The sequence below is a fragment of the Aedes aegypti genome, chromosome 3, assembly GCF_002204515.2.
Source record: "Aedes aegypti strain LVP_AGWG chromosome 3, AaegL5.0 Primary Assembly, whole genome shotgun sequence".
Taxonomy (NCBI): Eukaryota; Metazoa; Arthropoda; class Insecta; order Diptera; family Culicidae; genus Aedes; species Aedes aegypti.
The window spans coordinates 297769379-297787295 of NC_035109.1; the positions used below are offsets into that span (position 1 = coordinate 297769379).

Sequence of the window (17917 nt, forward strand, 5' to 3'; positions counted from 1 at the left end):
GTATATAATTTTATAGATATGGAGAAGTATAGCACGAACGCGAAGTAATGACCTTCCACTCCATTTTCAAGTGCTCCCCACAAGCCCAACACTTCATTCTGGCACTTTAGAACGTCCATGTTGTAACTTGTTCACACAAGAAATCTGCCTCTGTTCTGCCGAGTTGGCAGAACGCGCCCGTACCCCATTCTGAACCAAAGGACAGGATTCAACTAATACCATGGTACCTTAACTACAAATACAAAAGCTACTTCTATGTTATTTCCACTGCTACGCTCACGATAATTATGTTATGATCGTTAGAATAAAAACGGTAGAGGTTACTACTACATAACAGAAATACTACCCAAAGAACGCTAATGTCGCTAGTGTTGGTGTGAATGCAAGGTAGTGCAAAAATGTTTAGAGAATTAAATAAGTTATAAATTACAGCATTCTGTTCAAAAATATTATATTATTTTATAAAAGACAGTAAAAAATGAAACATTTCAGTAACAACAGCGCCATAAGTTTTCTAATTATTATACATATATCAGTAATACTTCTCTAATTCCGCTACAACCTTACTAGATAACGCAATATTGTAAAATGCCGTAAATCAGCACATTTTGGAATATTTCTCAAACATTGGAAATTATTGTGAATGATGTTTTTAATTGCAATTATGAATATACAAAAAACAAACAGCGGTATGGGCATCGGATTTAGGCGATGAGCTGAATTAGGGCAACCCACAGTATTGGTCTTATACCAAGGTAAGTATTACTACGTTGTTAGTGAACCTAATATAAAAGTCTATTTTCAATGTGTGAGACGCAGAGACCACCCGCACCCACTCTTGCGCCTCGTGGACTATTGAAAACGACTTGTGTATATTGAACTAATACTACTATTAGAAATAGTGCTACTGATGAAGGTGATCGTTGGTTTCCCAGTCTTGTTAGTGATTTGAGTGTTAGTAGAGACTGGTAGTAGGCCCTGCCGGTCCCTCCAGCATTACGCGTAGTTATCTGGTGTTAGATCATGCGACAGTAACTAAACGCATGCTGAAGGTGTGATAAATCAAGTGTAAAATATATTTCAGCATTGAAACACATGTCATTATATAACCTAAACTACTAGATTAACTTACATTTTATAAGTTATAATTACGATTAATTTTCGCGATCAATAAACATTAGAGTAATTTCACAATATCAACAATATGTAATGCCAACTTGATTAATCACCGTCAATCCCATCACCCAAGGGCAGGGAGGAACATGGTTGATACGTAATGTAGTAGTTAAGAATTGTTTCACACAACTAGCAATCTGTACGACTTAGTCGAAGATGAAGATTAATAAATACAGTCGCCTCTCCACATCTCGATATCGAAGGGACCATCGAGATAGGAAGAGATCGAGACAAACAACAAATTTTTGATGAATACTAGATTTGAAAACACTCCGTTGCCAAGAAAGTAATACACAAACAATAGAAGTATTAGATCCGTCAAACGTCATTTTGCGCTCCTAATTTGTTTTGAATCCCAAAACTTTGGTCTAGTAACCTTCGATATTGGTCATATCGACATACGGAGAGAACATTGAGAACGAAAAATCAACAGAAACACATCGAGATAAGGAGGATATCAAGATATGGAGAGTGAAAATGTATGCAGACTGAAGGGACTTATGAAATCATCGACATAGGGAGAGATATCGAGATGTAGAACATCGAGATGCGGAGAGTCGACTGTAAAAACAAAAGTTCCATGCTCACTTGCGCATCCCGGTGGCAAAATCTGGAAATTTTGGCTCAAATAATGTTAGTCCTTGTGCTACTGAACAGATTTGCCGAAGAAACTATATTTCTAAGTGGTCAGGCTACTGAGCTATCCGCAAAACAAAAAAAAAAGTTTTATGCTCACTAGCGCCGCGGCCTGGTGGTGTTATTCCGTATCAGAATGACCGCCGCATGTCAGCCCTTGTAATGTAAAATTACAAGCTTAAAATACAAATGGAAATTGTTCCAAACTTACCGAATTCGTCAGAAAAGAAATATTTTTCCATGATCTTGTCCAATATTTCATACATAACAGCTGCGTTCGTCACTTTCTGAGGCATTGAAGTCACTTGTGTCGGACACCCAAAATGCTTTCTTTTTGCTCTATTCACAAAAGCTACTGTGTTCAAAATAGTCTTTGCACATTTTTTTTCTTTATTTATTTATAAATTGGTTCTCATCCACTTTTGATCACTCTCCTGTTTGTAGTAGCAGTCCTTTAAGACGTAGAATTGTAGGGTCCTGTTTTGTTTCATTTTGCGCTAGGTATATCCTATCGACTGTTTGATACTTCATGTTAGGATGATTCCTGTTGAAATCCAACAACTTGCTCTTTTCGCATCATGAGGTTCTGTTTGTAGTTTAACAGCGCAAACAGCCTGTCCACATGGTAATAGCCTATCAGTTTTTTATTCTTTGTTTCTGTAGTACAAAAGAAGGGACTAAGTATCCCATTCTGTCAGCGCCTATACGTCTAAACGGGAAACACAGTACAGGAGAAAAACGAGGGAGCCGTTTCACCGCCTCGTGTAGAGCACACTGACCAGGGAGAATTGGGTTTTGTACTTGCTTTTGGTAGTTGGGTTTGCTGAGCTCGAATGCGAATGCGAATAGAGGGACTCGTGCTTGACTTGGGATCCGTTCCGGGAGTGTTCCGTCCATGGCAAAGGTTTCACTTCTTCTGAATGAGGGGTTTGGAACTTATAACAAAACAAAACTGAAAACAATATTTTGTTTACAATCCAGGGGTTCGCTGATTGGATAAGCGCTAAATTTTGCAGAGTGATTACCTCGATAACAGAAAGATTGATTGAAAATAGTTTATTTCTGTATGCTAATTTATCAATCGTTAACAAATTTACAAGGATACGTCTGTTTACCCTAGGTAGCTTTTTTATGCAATATATTTTTGTTTGTTCTCCATAAACTCATTAACTCATATGTTCATAGTTCTCTTTCACATCTTATCTGTTGTCTATTTAGCGAAATGCTAATAAGTACAATTTTGTGCAAATTAATTGAGGCACATGCATGATAAAACTTGGATTGATAGATTAAAACAGCGATGTCTCGGTTAACTTGCACAAAATTATATTTACAATTTAGTACAGTGTTGTCTACTAACTTTACTTTTATACACTATATTTTCTATTAGATTCCACACATCCTTTCGATCATTCATAAAAATAGAAAAAAAACGCACACAGTTTCCACTGTTTAAGTCTATTGTTCATTCCCTCCCTCGGAAAAAAACTGAAAAAAATCCTAAAATAAACAACAACAAGGAAGAAGAAGCCGGTACTTGAACCCTTCGAAACGGAAGGAAGAACCAGCTTCCCCGCCGTGCTTCACTGCCTCGTCGCGGTCACAATTACATTATACATTTTGGGGAGGCATGGGCCGTCACCATCAACATCACCACCTTTCCACCTTCTGGGCTTATTCTGGGCCAATTGTCCATCCGCCAGCGGCGCTTTATTGTCTCTCTCATTTTCTTTCACTATCAGCGCTAAGAAGACCCTTTGCCAGTTGATTCGATTGATTAACAAACTCACCGCACGTCTATTCCTCTTTCATGAAATTATTTTTGGCCTAACCTAACTCGGAACCGCCACCAGCGGCGGCGGGCGCTCGGATAGCACCTGCAGAGGGAACAACGGTGGCTGCTTTGACCATTGGTGGCTTACCGGGCGGGAGATTGGCAGCGGATTCCTGTTGCTCTCGCAGCTGCCTTCGTCGTTTCTTGCTCCAAAGTTCGTGACAATCTTGCCACGTGGGCAACTTTGGTGGTGGTAGCCTGGAAAAGATTGGGGAAAAAGAGATTATATTAGAAACGTCGTAAGGATGCGTGCTTCGTATATATATCGGTAAATGGTTCCTGGTGTAGAATATCTTTCAGGTATATTTGATATTAAAGGGCGAACACGAAATTATTGCGACACTGAAAATGTCATGCCAATTTTCGGTGTCATCTGGTACCAGTTTCTCAGATTTATTGCATTGTCTTAACATGTCCTTCTCGTCTTTGACTTTCTTCTTGCTCTTCCGAAGTTCCCGCTTCATTATTGCCCAGTACTGCTCCATCGGGCGCAGCCTCATACCACTCCAGGACACTTTTAGAATAATGGCATGATGCCTAATCTGGCCAGAATAGCGGAGCTTCGTCTTGCAGCTGCAAGCACGGCAAAAGGTGCTTCTCGAGGCAATTTACGATACCCACCCACCCCCTCGTAACGCATTTTGTACAAATGTTTTTCGAATTTTGTATGAGCTGTAACATACCGGACACACCCACCCACCCTCATGATGTTACCGCTCTTACAAAATTTTTAGAAGATCCATGCAAAAAGCGTTACGTGGGTGGGTGTCGAAAATGGTCATTTTAGCGTTATGAAATATGTGAATATACCCTTATGAAATTTGCGAATGGGCCCAAAAGCTGATGGCAGCCCTGCGCTATTCAGCATCGCGCGTCAATCGAGTGTAGAAGGAGCTGACTGAATGAAGCTCAAAATTGAATGGAAAGAAGGAAATGAATAAAGCTCATTAAAGTGTTTTGCCTCGATCTGTGAAACGTGTTTTACTGTTCTCTCTGCTATTTTTTGCTGGAGGGGTCTCCAATAAAAGCTACATGAATTTTACGTACCTTTTACGAAACGTTTCAATAAAACGTAGATCGCAGGTTTTCCATTTAAATTTATTGCAATAGAAGCCAACTTTATTTCTAATACACTAAAGTAAAATATAAACTTTTTTCCAATTTCGAAAATTTTAAACGAACGAAGATGGAGATATGTATTATGTACAAACTGAGAATATTGAATGAACACTTTGTGAGTTTGATCTGGTTTTCTGTAGGTTGCATGCTAAAATTGATATCGAATCAGGTAAAAAAAATAAACAAAATTCTATTTACACGACCAATCACTTCACTCGAGTCGAGAATTCTCGAAAACTTATTCATACAGACTCAAGTCAAAAAAGTATACAAACTTACTTTATCGATCCTACGTGTTAAGCAGGCGGAACTCTACACGTACCGCTCTGTACCAACTCAACTTTTCACTTTTAGAACGTTTAATTTCCGGATTTACAAAACGACGAAAGTAAGATTTTCAACTTTCGCAACCTAACCACTACTTTCGCCGACCCGCTGTATGGATAGACAAAGTGACTTAACCACGAATCGAAACAAAACACTACTTGAGCCGATTTTACACTGATAGAAAAACGTCGAAAGTAACTTGATGAAACGGCTTATCATTTTGTATATTTTTTTTTTTTTGGGAAATAATAGGAACTACGTAGTTTTTGAACGCGAGCTGATTGTATGCAAAATTTAAGTAGAGTACACTGCGAAAAAATGTTAAAAATGTGATTCATTTTAAAACAGTTTTAGAAGACAGGTTATGATTCTTCTGAATTAATTTTCTCAAAACCGTATGAAAGTTACTTACGTCGATTTGAAAAAGTAATCGAGAATTGTCTTCTTGCTATACGAAACCGATAATTCTCGATTACTTTTTCAAATTTACGTAAGTAACTTTCATACGGGTTTGAGAAAGTTAATTAAGAAGAATCACAACCTTTCTTCTAAAACTGTTTTAAAATTAATCCACTTTTTAACATTTTTACCTTGTATATCGCTTAAATTTTGCTTGCAATCAGCTCGCGTTAAAACACTAGGTAGTTCCTATCATTTCCCACAAAAAAAAATGTATGACAAAATGATAAGCCGTTTCAATCAGTTACTTACGACGTTTTTGTTCCAGTGTAAAATCGACTCAAGTAGTGTTTTGTTTTGATTCATAGTTAAGTCACTTTGTCTCCCATACAACGGAGCGGCGAAAGTAGCGGTTAGATTGTGAAAGTGGAGAATCTTACTTTCGTCGTTTTGTAAATCCGGAAATTAAACGTTCTAAAAGTGAAAAATCGAGTTGGTTTAGAGTGGAACGTGTAGAATTTCGTCTGCGAAACACGTAGGATTGATGAAGTAAGTTTGTTAACTTTTCTGACTTGAGTCTGTTTGAATCTTCAACTCACGCCACTTAGAATAGGCCCAAATTTACGGTATTGATAAATAATTAATGTAAAGTTGTGGATATGCTATGCGAGCTCATTTCCACTAGAAGCTATTACCGGCTTCTGTACGTTTACAAGAGATAAAAAAACTGAGTACCGTAATCCGGGGTAACATTGATCGCAATGACCTTCCTCGTAAAAAGTTCGAACCAATCGATGGAATATTTTCAATGCATGAATGGTGATTCACTTACATATATTCATGAGCTTATAAACATTAACGTTTTTATGGAAATTGAGTTGCGTAACTTTTGAAAACAATGATTTTCATGATTATGGATGACACCACTGTCAAAATTTTCATAAATATATTCGGTTAAGCATAATTCTCAAATTATTTTAATAAAGAATGCACAATTTCCTAATGAAATTGCCTACATTTAGACGTATTCCACATTTCAAAGTGTTTTTAATTTTAGAATAACTCAAAAAGTAAATGACTTGTAAGAGTTTGACCTTCATATTCGGGATTCAGGGACCATGATTTTTGTATGTAATTATATTTCCAATATTATCGAACGTTTTTTTGCATGGGATATCAATGTTACCCCATATCAGCTAAATAATTATTATTATTGTCTTTATTAACGAGGCTTTCAGCCCGTGGCTGGTTCACCTCGACATCAGCTAAATAAAAAAAAACACTTAAAACATTTTTTGAACATACTTTAAACTTTAAGAAAATAAGAGCGAGTAACGGCAATTTAACCTATGCATCCGAGCCAGGATATAAGAAAGAAATACCTATGTCCCATCCCTGGAAGCACCCACAACAATGGAATGCACTGAACCAACAAATATCATAGAAAATATTAAAAACCTCACATACCCTTGCGATAATTGAAATTCGATTAATTTTATGTGCATCCAATGATATTCATTTCAAGAACACATAAAACTCATTATGATGTTTAACACCATTCATTTACCAATACTGTGAATTGTATATGAACAAAAGTCATGTGTGCAATCCGATGAATGTTATGTGATTTGCCGATGTGAAAATTCGATCTTATTTTTTTCCTTATTTTAATCGTATTTTCGTGATGGCGAGTTTCATAATTTCAGTTTGGTGCATTTAAGTCGCTTTAAATTATAAGCAACATGAATTGGAATTATAACGTCAAGATGAAAGAAGGGTAAGTAAATATTCATAACACAAATTGGATGTAAATGAATTTTGGAATTTAATTTACAGGAAACATCACTTTAATTGTAAGCTGAAGATGGCGGAACAAGGACGAAAGGAAAAAAATATGCTCAGAACACCCAGCAGAATCGTACGGGATGTGTTGTTTCAAGTTAAAATTATACCAATTAATGTGATCGGCTATCCATTGTAATTAATAGTTAATTAAATAAACGATGTTCCAATTATAATTATATTGTAAATTCTACTGAAATCTGGAATGAAAGCATCGAAAATTTATTATACCATCATATAGAAATCACTGGCATTACTAATATTTGTCATCTGAATTTAACATAACACTCATTGGCAACATCCAATGGTTCTTATCTTCAATATGCATGACATGTATGTGTTTTATCAGATGAATCTAATTAAAACGAAATCGCACAAGATTATGTGATAAATTGATGAGCGTTATGTGAAAAGCTATACAGCTTATGCTCGATAACTGGGCTGAGAGAACCTTCCAGTTAGCGAGCAGTGCTCGATAACTGGACTGCCATTCCAACGCACACACACATTCAAATAAAAATCGAGGGGGACTTAGATGCAAAGTTTTGGTTGGCGTCATTCGGTTTTGGAATCGCGTCGTGTTCGTGCCATTCCGTCATTGAATTCGCGTTTTAATCGTACCGTCTTGTAAATTTTGAGGTGAATTAAACAGTTTTCGTTCCTGCAATGGACATCCCACCGGGCACCAACCGCAAACGGAAACAAAAAACCCTTACGTTGGTGGAAAAAGTTAAAATTATCGACGATTTCGAAAGAGGAGGTGGATCGCACGAGTCGCTCGCCAGAAAATATGGCGTAGGATCTTCCTCGGTGACTCGCTTCCTAAAACACCGAAAAGAATTACGACAAAAACTGTATCAAAAAAATAATGCCGAAACCTTATTTTGCATTTGCACGCCCCTCGTCAGTTACGGGATGGTGAAAGTTTTTGACGTTTAACTGTTTTTTAACTGGGCTACAGCCTAGTTAGCGAGCACCCAGTTAAAAAGCAGCCCAGTTAAATAGCACCCAGTTATCGAGCATTAGCTGTATTGAAAAAAAAAAAAACTATATGTGTTTTCAGATAAATCGGACATGATTACTTGGCTCAGTGTGAGCATTAACTTTCTTAGCGACGCCACTTCCAACGATTTGAACTTTCCCCCTAAAATGAGACGGTTGGTACGGTTGTCCCCGTTTCCTCCTTAAAACGATTCAAACAGTTACGTCTATCATATTATTCATAAGTGGATAATCTGATCGCCGTGACCTTTTGGGTTATCTTCAAAAACAAGCCTGCACAGTGAGCCTGGCCATTTTAATATTTGTGTCATATCACCGATATGCTGCAAAAATTAATGTTGACAAGAAAATACTAGGAGAAAATCCAGTATTTCCAGGATGCTCTTCCTTTTTTTGCTGTGCAAGCGCTTAGATTAGATTAGATTAGATGCTTTAAACTTTCAGAAAATAAGATACAGTATATAGACACGAGCAAGGGGTGTCAGTACTTGTTTTAAAAAAAAATTAAAACTTGCAACATATGCTTTTTTAAAAAAAATATTGAAGAAAATAAATGATTTTTTTGTTAGAGAGACTTCTCCTTTTTTTTTGTTAGAGCATACTTCTCTATAAATGATTGATGTTACTCCGGATTACGGTAGTGTAGTGTCTGGCCTTTCGATTCCGTTGCTTGCTCCTGAGCGACGGAATCAAGACCAATCGTGTTCGGTTCACATTGCGTAAGTGCGAAAATATATTCGCGTTCAGTCGAGGATGGATTACCAACTGGTGAGCTCGTTCCATGCTTATGATAACACATTTTCATCGTGGCAAAGTTACGCTTACGAAACTATGCTATGCTAATACAAGAGATAAAAATAGAACATTCCAAATAATACTCACTGATCAGGCACGACATTTTTGAGCCACGCCGAATTGAGCGCTGCTTCGGCCGTTATCCGCTTGTCCGGATCCAGCTCCAGCATTTTGTCCAACAGCTCCAAACACGACGCAGGCAAGAAGACGAAATCCTCCCGAATCTTCCGTCGGTACTGTTTCTTGGCCTTCAGCGTGTGGAACAGCGGCAGCTTGATCACGTTTGGCCAAACGGCGGGCGTCGGTGTGCCGCATAACCGAGAAATCATTTCCAGCTGTGCGGGTTCTTGGTTGGCTTGGAAGAGCGGTTTCTTGAGGAACAGTTCCCCGAGGATGCAGCCACAGCTCCACACGTCGATTGCCGGACCGTACCGTTCCTCGCCCAGCAGCAGCTCCGGAGGTCGATACCAGAGGGTGATCACTTTGTTGGTGTACGGTCGCTCTCGATTGTCAGCATTGTATAATCGTGCTAATCCAAAATCCGCCAGTTTTACTTCGCCCCTGAAAAGATGAATGTGATTAGTGTTTGATTTATTTTTACAGTTCCTCACGGCACTCACTTATTGTTCATCAAAATATTCGAACACTTGATGTCCCGGTGCAGGAAGTTCTTTTTGTGGCAGTAGTTCAGTCCGTCGAGCAGCTGCCGCATGATGCCGGCATTGTTTTGCTCGTTAAAATCCACCATGCCGGACTCGAGCAGTCCCATCAGATCGTGATCCATGTACTCGAACACCAGATAGAACGAGCCCTTGTCCTTGCGGAACTCGAGCGCGTCCTGCTTGTCGGTGACGATTTCCCGCAAGTTGACGATGTTCTTGTGGTTCAACTGCCGGAGGATTTTGATTTCGCGTACCGCCGTGATCGGGAACCCTTCCTTCTCATGCTCCAGGCGAACCTTTTTCAGGGCCACCAGTTCGTTGGTTTCCTGATCACGAGCTTTGTAGACCTAGTGGGCGAAAAGGATAGTAAGAAATGCACCAGAATTAATAGGAATAAACGATTCTATAACAGAACTTAGAAAACCATTCCCAGAACCGTTCCTTAGAAATCCACTTCCTAGAATCATACTCTCTAGAATGCGTCGTATTGAAGTGCTCCTGGTTGCAAAGTTTCATACAATTTGGCCAGAAAAACACTCCATGCCAAAGTGAATAAAGGAAGTACCAATTTGCTCTGAACCCTACTTCTCGTCAGTTACCAAACTCAAAGATTTGGGACTTCTCCATGACTCTTCTACAAGATTGACAGATCCTTCAACATTCGAGAGCTATCCTGGTCACGTACTTGCGAATGCCGGGGAATGGGTAGGAAATAATAATTGAACACCTATTGAAGAAAGATGTAAAGCAATCTACGACCTCTTCTAGATAACACTTTTACCTTACTCGAACTTTTACCCCTACTTTCACTAAGTAAGTAGATAACAATTTTTAAGGTAACTCAAGCAAGACATTTCTCTACGGATACCTATTTCTTTTTTCTGTGATCATGTACTTCACTGTCATGAAATAGTAATCACCCTGTACATGTGAAAATGCGACAAATATATATCACTGCATGTTATGTGTATGCATTTCTTAGAAGATTTTTTCAAGAAAGCTAATCGGAATCTTTTCCAGGTACCGTGATGCTACCATATTTCGCGCACGCTCCTAATTTCGCTCACTGTCATTTTATCCACATTTGTTGATACATATTGGCCTATCTAATTGCACGTTATGTAACCATGGCTGAAGTAGAATTATTCAAAATACTATCCAACAGAAATCGCAAAACATGTTTAAAATACCAGTGGGCGAAATTAGGAGCGCGCGCGAAATATGGGTACTTTACGGTATTTGTTCAAAGATTCCCTAAGGTATTACTCTGAAGGTTTCTTCGGGAATACAATTATTGATTTATGAACAACTTTAATTCCTTCAGGAGTTTCGTTCAAGAAAAAAATTAAACTGGATTAATTCAAAGATAACTCTAAAAATAATTCGAGAGGTTCCACCATGTTTCTTTTTTTTCGTTCAAAAAATTCTTTCAAGAACTTTTCAAGGAAATAGGTATAAACACAAAATGCTTTAAGATATTTTTGATAAAAACTTCCAAAAACTTGAATAAGTGTATAGCTTTCTAAAAAAATATACATTATGGGAAATGCTTCATGCTGGGAAATGAGATTCTCTGTAATGGTTTTCAAGTGAATGTTATAGAATCGAATAAGCATCCTTACCTGACCGTACGTTCCTTCGCCGATCTGTTCGATCATATCGAACACATCGACGCACCGCTCGCCCCAGTCCTTGCCACCGGACGCCGACATTGGCCCGAGCATATTGCGCGAATGCCGCCTGTTCAGTATCCTGGGGCGACCTTTGGGTTTCTTGCTGGCACTGCTGGATTTGCTGTATTTACTGCTGGATTTCTTAGTGGGCGTTCCCGTGAGGGAAGGTGGCGAACCGATATCCTCGTCGCCGCTCAGATCCTCTGAACCAGGTACCATGGGTGGCAAGGGTAAGCTGAGTAATCCCTTCTTGCCCGAGCTGGACGAGGGCGCCCCCGATGACGAACTCGCTGAGGAAGGTTGTTTGTGTTCGTTACTGCTACGCTTACTACTACTAGTGCTTCCCTTGTGACGGTGTGAATGATGATGGTGATGATGACTATTGTTGCTGTTGAGGCTTGATGTAGTGATTGCTCCGGTTGTGGTGAGGGTGGGAATTGGCATCACCTTCATCTGAGCACCGGCCACTGGGCTGATTTGTCGTGGAGGACTTGGCGTTTGAGCACCTTCCAGTTCTGCCACGTTCACTCCCGGTGGCATCGGTAGATTCGTAAGACTTTTTGGTTTACTCATTACTGCTGTGGTTTGTGGTTTTGATTCTGTTGCTACTCCTCCCGGCGGTACGATCGTGGTGAATCCCGCTGTTGTAAACTCACTCGACTGACTGGCACTTGGATTGAGACTTTCGCTGCTTTTACTATTCAATATCACAGGTATTCGTGAGTCTGTGCTTGCACCATCGCCCATCGGTGCTGACGAGTCTACAGCGTCTTTCGACGACGAGATGTCCGGTATTCGGGTTGAACTATCAGACTGATCCGGCATGGGAATGTCAGTCACACTAACATCCTTGAGCCCATTCGAATTCATTACGACACTACTGCCATCGGCATTGGTTATCACACAATCATTCGACATGCTATTTTCGCTAATCATTGTCGCACTCGCTGCTCCTACTTGCTCGTCCTTTTTCTCCAAGATCTCTTGCAACGTCTTCAACCGTTTATGCTTGTCTTTGATCAGTTCGGCAAAGAAACTGGTGTCAGTGATTTTTTCCTTGATATCGAACTTTTTAGCCGTTGGAATATCTCGAGGAGATCTTGACCGACTGTTGCTCGAATATCGTCGATTAGTCGACGGTCGTCGTGGACTCCTGGAGCGATGCCTCGAACGAGCTCGACTCCGACTTCGATCTGGTGAAGGGCTGTAGTAGTTCTTGCGAGATCGTGACTTCGATGGTGTCGGCGAACGCCTCCGACGATGGCTAGACACTGGACTGGGACTCCTGAAATCAAATGATGCACGTTAATATTGGATATTGAATATTGCAGCTTAGTAAAGAAGAAAAATAAATTTGTAAATTTGCACGGGGTACTCCTCAGGTTTGTGCTTTATGATTAGTATACTAACTAATACTATACTATAGAACACCCTCTAAAAGAGTCTGCATATTCTGTTGTTCCATGTTCTATGTAATATTGAGAACTATCTTCTCTTTACCCTGTCTTTCCAATGGTTGATGTTTGACGAACTTGTGACTAATTGAATCAGATATACCGTAAAATGGGGCGAATAGAAACACTTTCCGACATGTTTGAATGTGTACAACATAAAACGTTGTGAATAAAAGCCAATTTTATTAGTCTTAAATATGGGTCTCGTCTTCCTTTGCTAAGACCCCAATTGCTGTTAAAAAATAAAAATTATATCGTACAAAGATTTATGAAAATGTTGTATGTTTTTATTCACCCCGCAATGGGGCGAATAGAAACACTGTTCAGTAAATATCAATACTTTTTTCATTTCAATGGATAAATAAACACATTTTTATGTGCATCTTGAAGAAATATCAACATGTATTTACTTAGTGAAGAAAAAAATTAAAATTCTTAAAACTAGGTTCAGTTTTCGATTATTTTTGAAATCAGCCAAAATGGCGGATGTTTCTAGCTATCAAAAATGATTGAGATTTCAATATTTTCTTCTCAACTTTTTAATGAGAAATATAGCAATTTTTTTAATTTGAAAATAGTCTAGGGATACTCTGTTGTTATTGAACTAATGGAGAAAAAATATTTCAGTAGGTTTTTAAAGTTTATCATTACAATATAGTCGCATTTTTAACTGAAGGTCGTCTTGATTCTATTCGCCCCACTTTTTCTATTCACCCCGTTTTACGGTACCGGATATATCAATGCAATAGTCACATAAATATGATTCAATACACATCAGATGAACCCTTTCTTTCCTACGAATTTATGTCGATTATAAAAATAGAAACGTGTACTCTACACTGTAACTCGGCATTACCCTTTAAAGAGTAAAACATGCCAATTTTTTGCCGATATATGCAGCTGTCAAAATAATGGGAACTTGAAAATTTCCAATAATTTCATTTTCATTTTCATTTACATTTTGCAGCGTTTGGTGGGGCAATGAGAGCGCAAGTCAGTCCAAAGCCCGGGGCAGGGATAGGTAATGGCCGTAATAGTCTATGCGGACCACTTGAACACCATCGGAAATGATAGGGAGGGTTGGGGTAGGGTATAGGAAATTGGAGAAGACTTGACACAGTAATGCGATTAATGCTGCAAAATGTAAATGTGCTGAGAGCAATTTAATTTGAGTTTTGAAGTTTGGTTTGATTTACTAAAATTCCAAACAATTGTACAAGTAAGAAAGAATGAGCTGATCGCTTTATAGAAATTTAATAAATAACAAAGTAATAACAATATGAGAGTGATGCTAAGAACTGCTGATGGCACGATGCGACGCTTTAGGAGCTTTTGATAATGATTGAACATTACTATAAAGAACGCAATTCAATCGATGGTGACAACATTACAAACTTTATCTGTTTTTATCATGTACATATATAAAATTCTAATTCAATTCACTGATTGGCGGTGCTGATTTATATAAAAATATTTGATATTATTAAAAAAAATGTGTTACATACTCATGATGTTAATACTTCCCTGACCAGAATTATTCTGTTTTGAGCATCCTTTTCGAAGCTATTCTATCCAGTTATCCATTGACTGCTTACAATTCTGAAATTATTCTTATTGTGCATGCTCATGCATTATATTAGTAATGATCATAATCATGCAACAGATAAGAAGGTGAGAAAGAGAGAATATAGGAACAGTGATTAGTAATGAGTAATTATGTAGTTTTGTTAGAATAATAAACAATTAACCAGCACTAATGAATAGCTTAAAAAATGACATTACAGCATAGCTGAGCCTTTCGGATCGTAAGACCGATGTATAAAAATAATGTGTTTCGAAATTGTCCGCGTGGTCTTCTAGTGCTCCTATTAGATAAGAATCAGTCATAGACATACATACCGAATGCTCGCTATGACTCTATGATCAACATTTGTATATGTATAGCCTTAGCTGATGTGGCTTTTCTAATAGGTAGTTCTTTCACTCATTGATTGTCTTCACAACCTTGTCAAGTATAGAAGATTGATTTTATTTCGGTTATTCGTTTATTACTACAGTGTAGAGGGTCTTGTCCCGGGAATCCCGGGACGAAAATCCCGGGAAATCCCGAGATCTAAAAAATCCCGAATCCCGGGATATTTTCAAAAATCCCGGGATTTCCCGAAAATTCATTTTGAACTAGAAAATGCTGTTGTATCATTTTCAAATAATAGCACAAAACAAGCGGCATGTTTTTTTTCAGCAGTGCAAGAATGTATTTATTGCATTTAGCTTAGTCAATAAGAGTTTTTATTGATATGTAAGGCCACTTATGCTTAAACTTGTGTTTCTCTGGTATATTTGTAGTATGTAACCTGTTGAAATACTAATAATCTATAAAAGGTTTCTCTACGGTTTGTTCCATTTGTCAACAATTGATTTAGTGGTTGATTTTTTTTTTATCATCCCGTAACCGTTTTAATTTGCCCGGTGTACAGGGTGATTACTAATTCCTGTCAGTAAAGTAAATGATCGTAGATAAAAGATGTATGTATGAATTTTAGTTTCCAGTGTACATCCTGGTTTGTACATCTATAAAGATTTGTTTGCCAAAGTAAAGATTAAATCTTTTTTTATTTACCTTACTTTTTAGTTATATGTGTTGTTTTAAAGGCATTACACCTGGCACGCACGTTTTCTACAAATATGTACTTTTGACTAAACTCCGCTGAAAAATTTGCCTGATTGAAACAGCATGTTAAGGTGCAAGAAAAAATGAAGCAAATGTCAGAAATAAAAAAGCAGTTTTCGTCCTTGAAATCAACAAATCGGAAAAAATAAAAACACACAGCCTTTTTATTTTGCAAATAAAACAGCTGTGTGTTTTTATTTTTTTCGATTTGTTGATTTGAACAACGAAAACTGCTTTTTCACTTTTGACATTTGCTCCAATTTTACTTGGACCTTAATACCATCTTTTAGACTTGCTAGGGAATAGCATAAGAGTGATTATGGACAATTTTAACGACAAAAATATGTCTCTTTTGGTTGAAATATATACTTCTGAATAACGTGCGCGTTAACTGTAACGCTTCTGAAACAACGCATGTGGCTGGAAATTAAGGTATGGTAAGGTATCTATGTATAGTGAAGGCAATTGTTATAGATGTTCAGAACTGGATATGCACTGGTATTAAAAATTCATACAATCATCTTTTTTCTATGATTACTTATTTTACTGACAGGAAATAGTAATCACCCTGTACCTTACACTTTTCGTGGTCTAACATGTCCAACGTGGCTCTAACGTTTAACGTGGCTGTTATGCCAATTATTCATAAGCATGATGATTCCAATTTTGTTGGAATTGAAAATGTAAAGTAAAATTTGAGAGTGATTGGTACCACCTATACCTATACCTTATGTATCACGATTGATTTTCGTTTCAAATTAACTTTATTAAATGGACATTGATTGCAAATAAGTGAAATATTGATGAATTTAATCCACGATAGCATTGTTCTTTTCTATAAAAATTCAACTTAACCTTCAAAAACAGGTTCGGTTTTTACGAAAGTACTCTATAAAATTAAACATTGCTTCAAAACCCGCTTCGACTGTTCTATAGTCGTTTTGAAAACATTTGATTTTTATCCCGGGATCCCGGGAAATCCCGGGAATTTTTAATATAAAATCCCGAATCCCGGGATTTTTTCGAGTCCAGGAAACAAGACCCTCTACTTCAGTGAAGCTACATTCAACTTATTAATTATTTGGTATTATTTTATGTTTTTTTTAACTTTTTTTTTAAGGCACTCTGTGCTCGTGGCCACTACTGTGCCGGAATCAGTTGATCTGTAGCTTTCTTCTTTACCGATACAGATCTATTTTCAACTTATCTATATTTACATCTTATTTTCACTCTCTCCTACTTTTTTTACTCTCACGAGCAGATAGGAGAGAGCTCTGTTGTTAGTGAGGCTAGCTGCCTGCGAAGAGGGTCATTTTGTCTCAGTCACCATCTGATACTGACGGAGGATGGATGTGCTCCCCAAAGCACGGTCCTCCGTGAGACGTCTTCTGATGGCTGGACGGGTTTTCTTGTGGAGGGGCTGGGAATCGAACCCATGACCTTCCGCTTACGAAGCGAAAGCGTAACCTCAAGGCTACAGACCCCCCATTTTATGTTTTTATCACTATGGATATTATCAAGGCCAGAATTCCCAGTGAGTGAAGAATTTTATAGTACTAGAATACCATAGAAGATCGCTAAACATTACCTAATCATGGAGATGGAACGGCTTTTTGCTCTATTATTTTAAGTAGATGCCATTGATCTCCCTTTGCTCCTATCCGCAACCCGGTGCACGCGCCCTGTTGGTTTTCGAAAACCTCGTAGAAGATACAATCCGTTAATGGCATTCCCAATTACTACCCCACATTGCACATTCAAGGGTCTGACTGTGCTCCTAACCCACCCTCAGTTTGTAATCTTCTCGCCAGTTTGGAATTATATTTTCCCGAAGTGAAAGTTATTTTGATGAATGATAGCCTAGTGCAGCCCAACTGCATAATACAGTAGATTAACCTTTCGGTTGTCGCGCGAATTTTTGTAACGCGAGTAGTCGCGCGTTGTACTTTGTACAACACGCTTGGTTTTGCGAATATCCCAGGAGCTTGACTACTTAGAAAAATGGCGTCTTCTGCAGAGTTGTTCAGTGGCTCAAGGGCTATCATTGATCGAGTTAGTTGATTCTAAATTTTGCCAATAGGTGACGCTAGTGAGCATGAAACATTTGTTTGGCAGATCTCAGGATCTTAACCACTTAGAAAGATGGCATCTCCGTCAAAGTTGTTCAGTAGCTCAAATCCTTTCTATGTTTAATCCTTGAAGTTCGACACTAACTAAAATATTTATGGTCCTTGAGATACACATCAACTTTGTCGAAAATACCATCTTTTCAAAAGGTCAGGATCCTGAAGTATCAGCAAAACAAAAGTTTCAGGCTCATTGGCGCC

General features: G+C 38.2%; 1 protein-coding gene across 2 annotated transcripts in view; it reads right to left on the reverse strand.

Annotated features, from left to right (window-relative positions):
* Window positions 1-2179: 2179 nt before the first annotated feature.
* LOC5571877 (cyclin-dependent kinase 12) overlaps window positions 2180-17917 on the reverse strand; it is a 46843-nt gene continuing 31105 nt past the window's right edge. For both annotated transcript variants that reach the window (XM_001659936.2, XM_021853034.1), the window contains 4 exons: window positions 11415-12750; window positions 9751-10139; window positions 9218-9691; window positions 2180-3844 (listed from right to left, as the gene is read on the reverse strand). In XM_001659936.2, the coding sequence (XP_001659986.2) occupies window positions 3640-3844; window positions 9218-9691; window positions 9751-10139; window positions 11415-12750 (2404 nt within the window). In that variant the 3' untranslated portion in view covers window positions 2180-3639. The remainder of the gene's footprint in view (window positions 3845-9217; window positions 9692-9750; window positions 10140-11414; window positions 12751-17917) is intronic.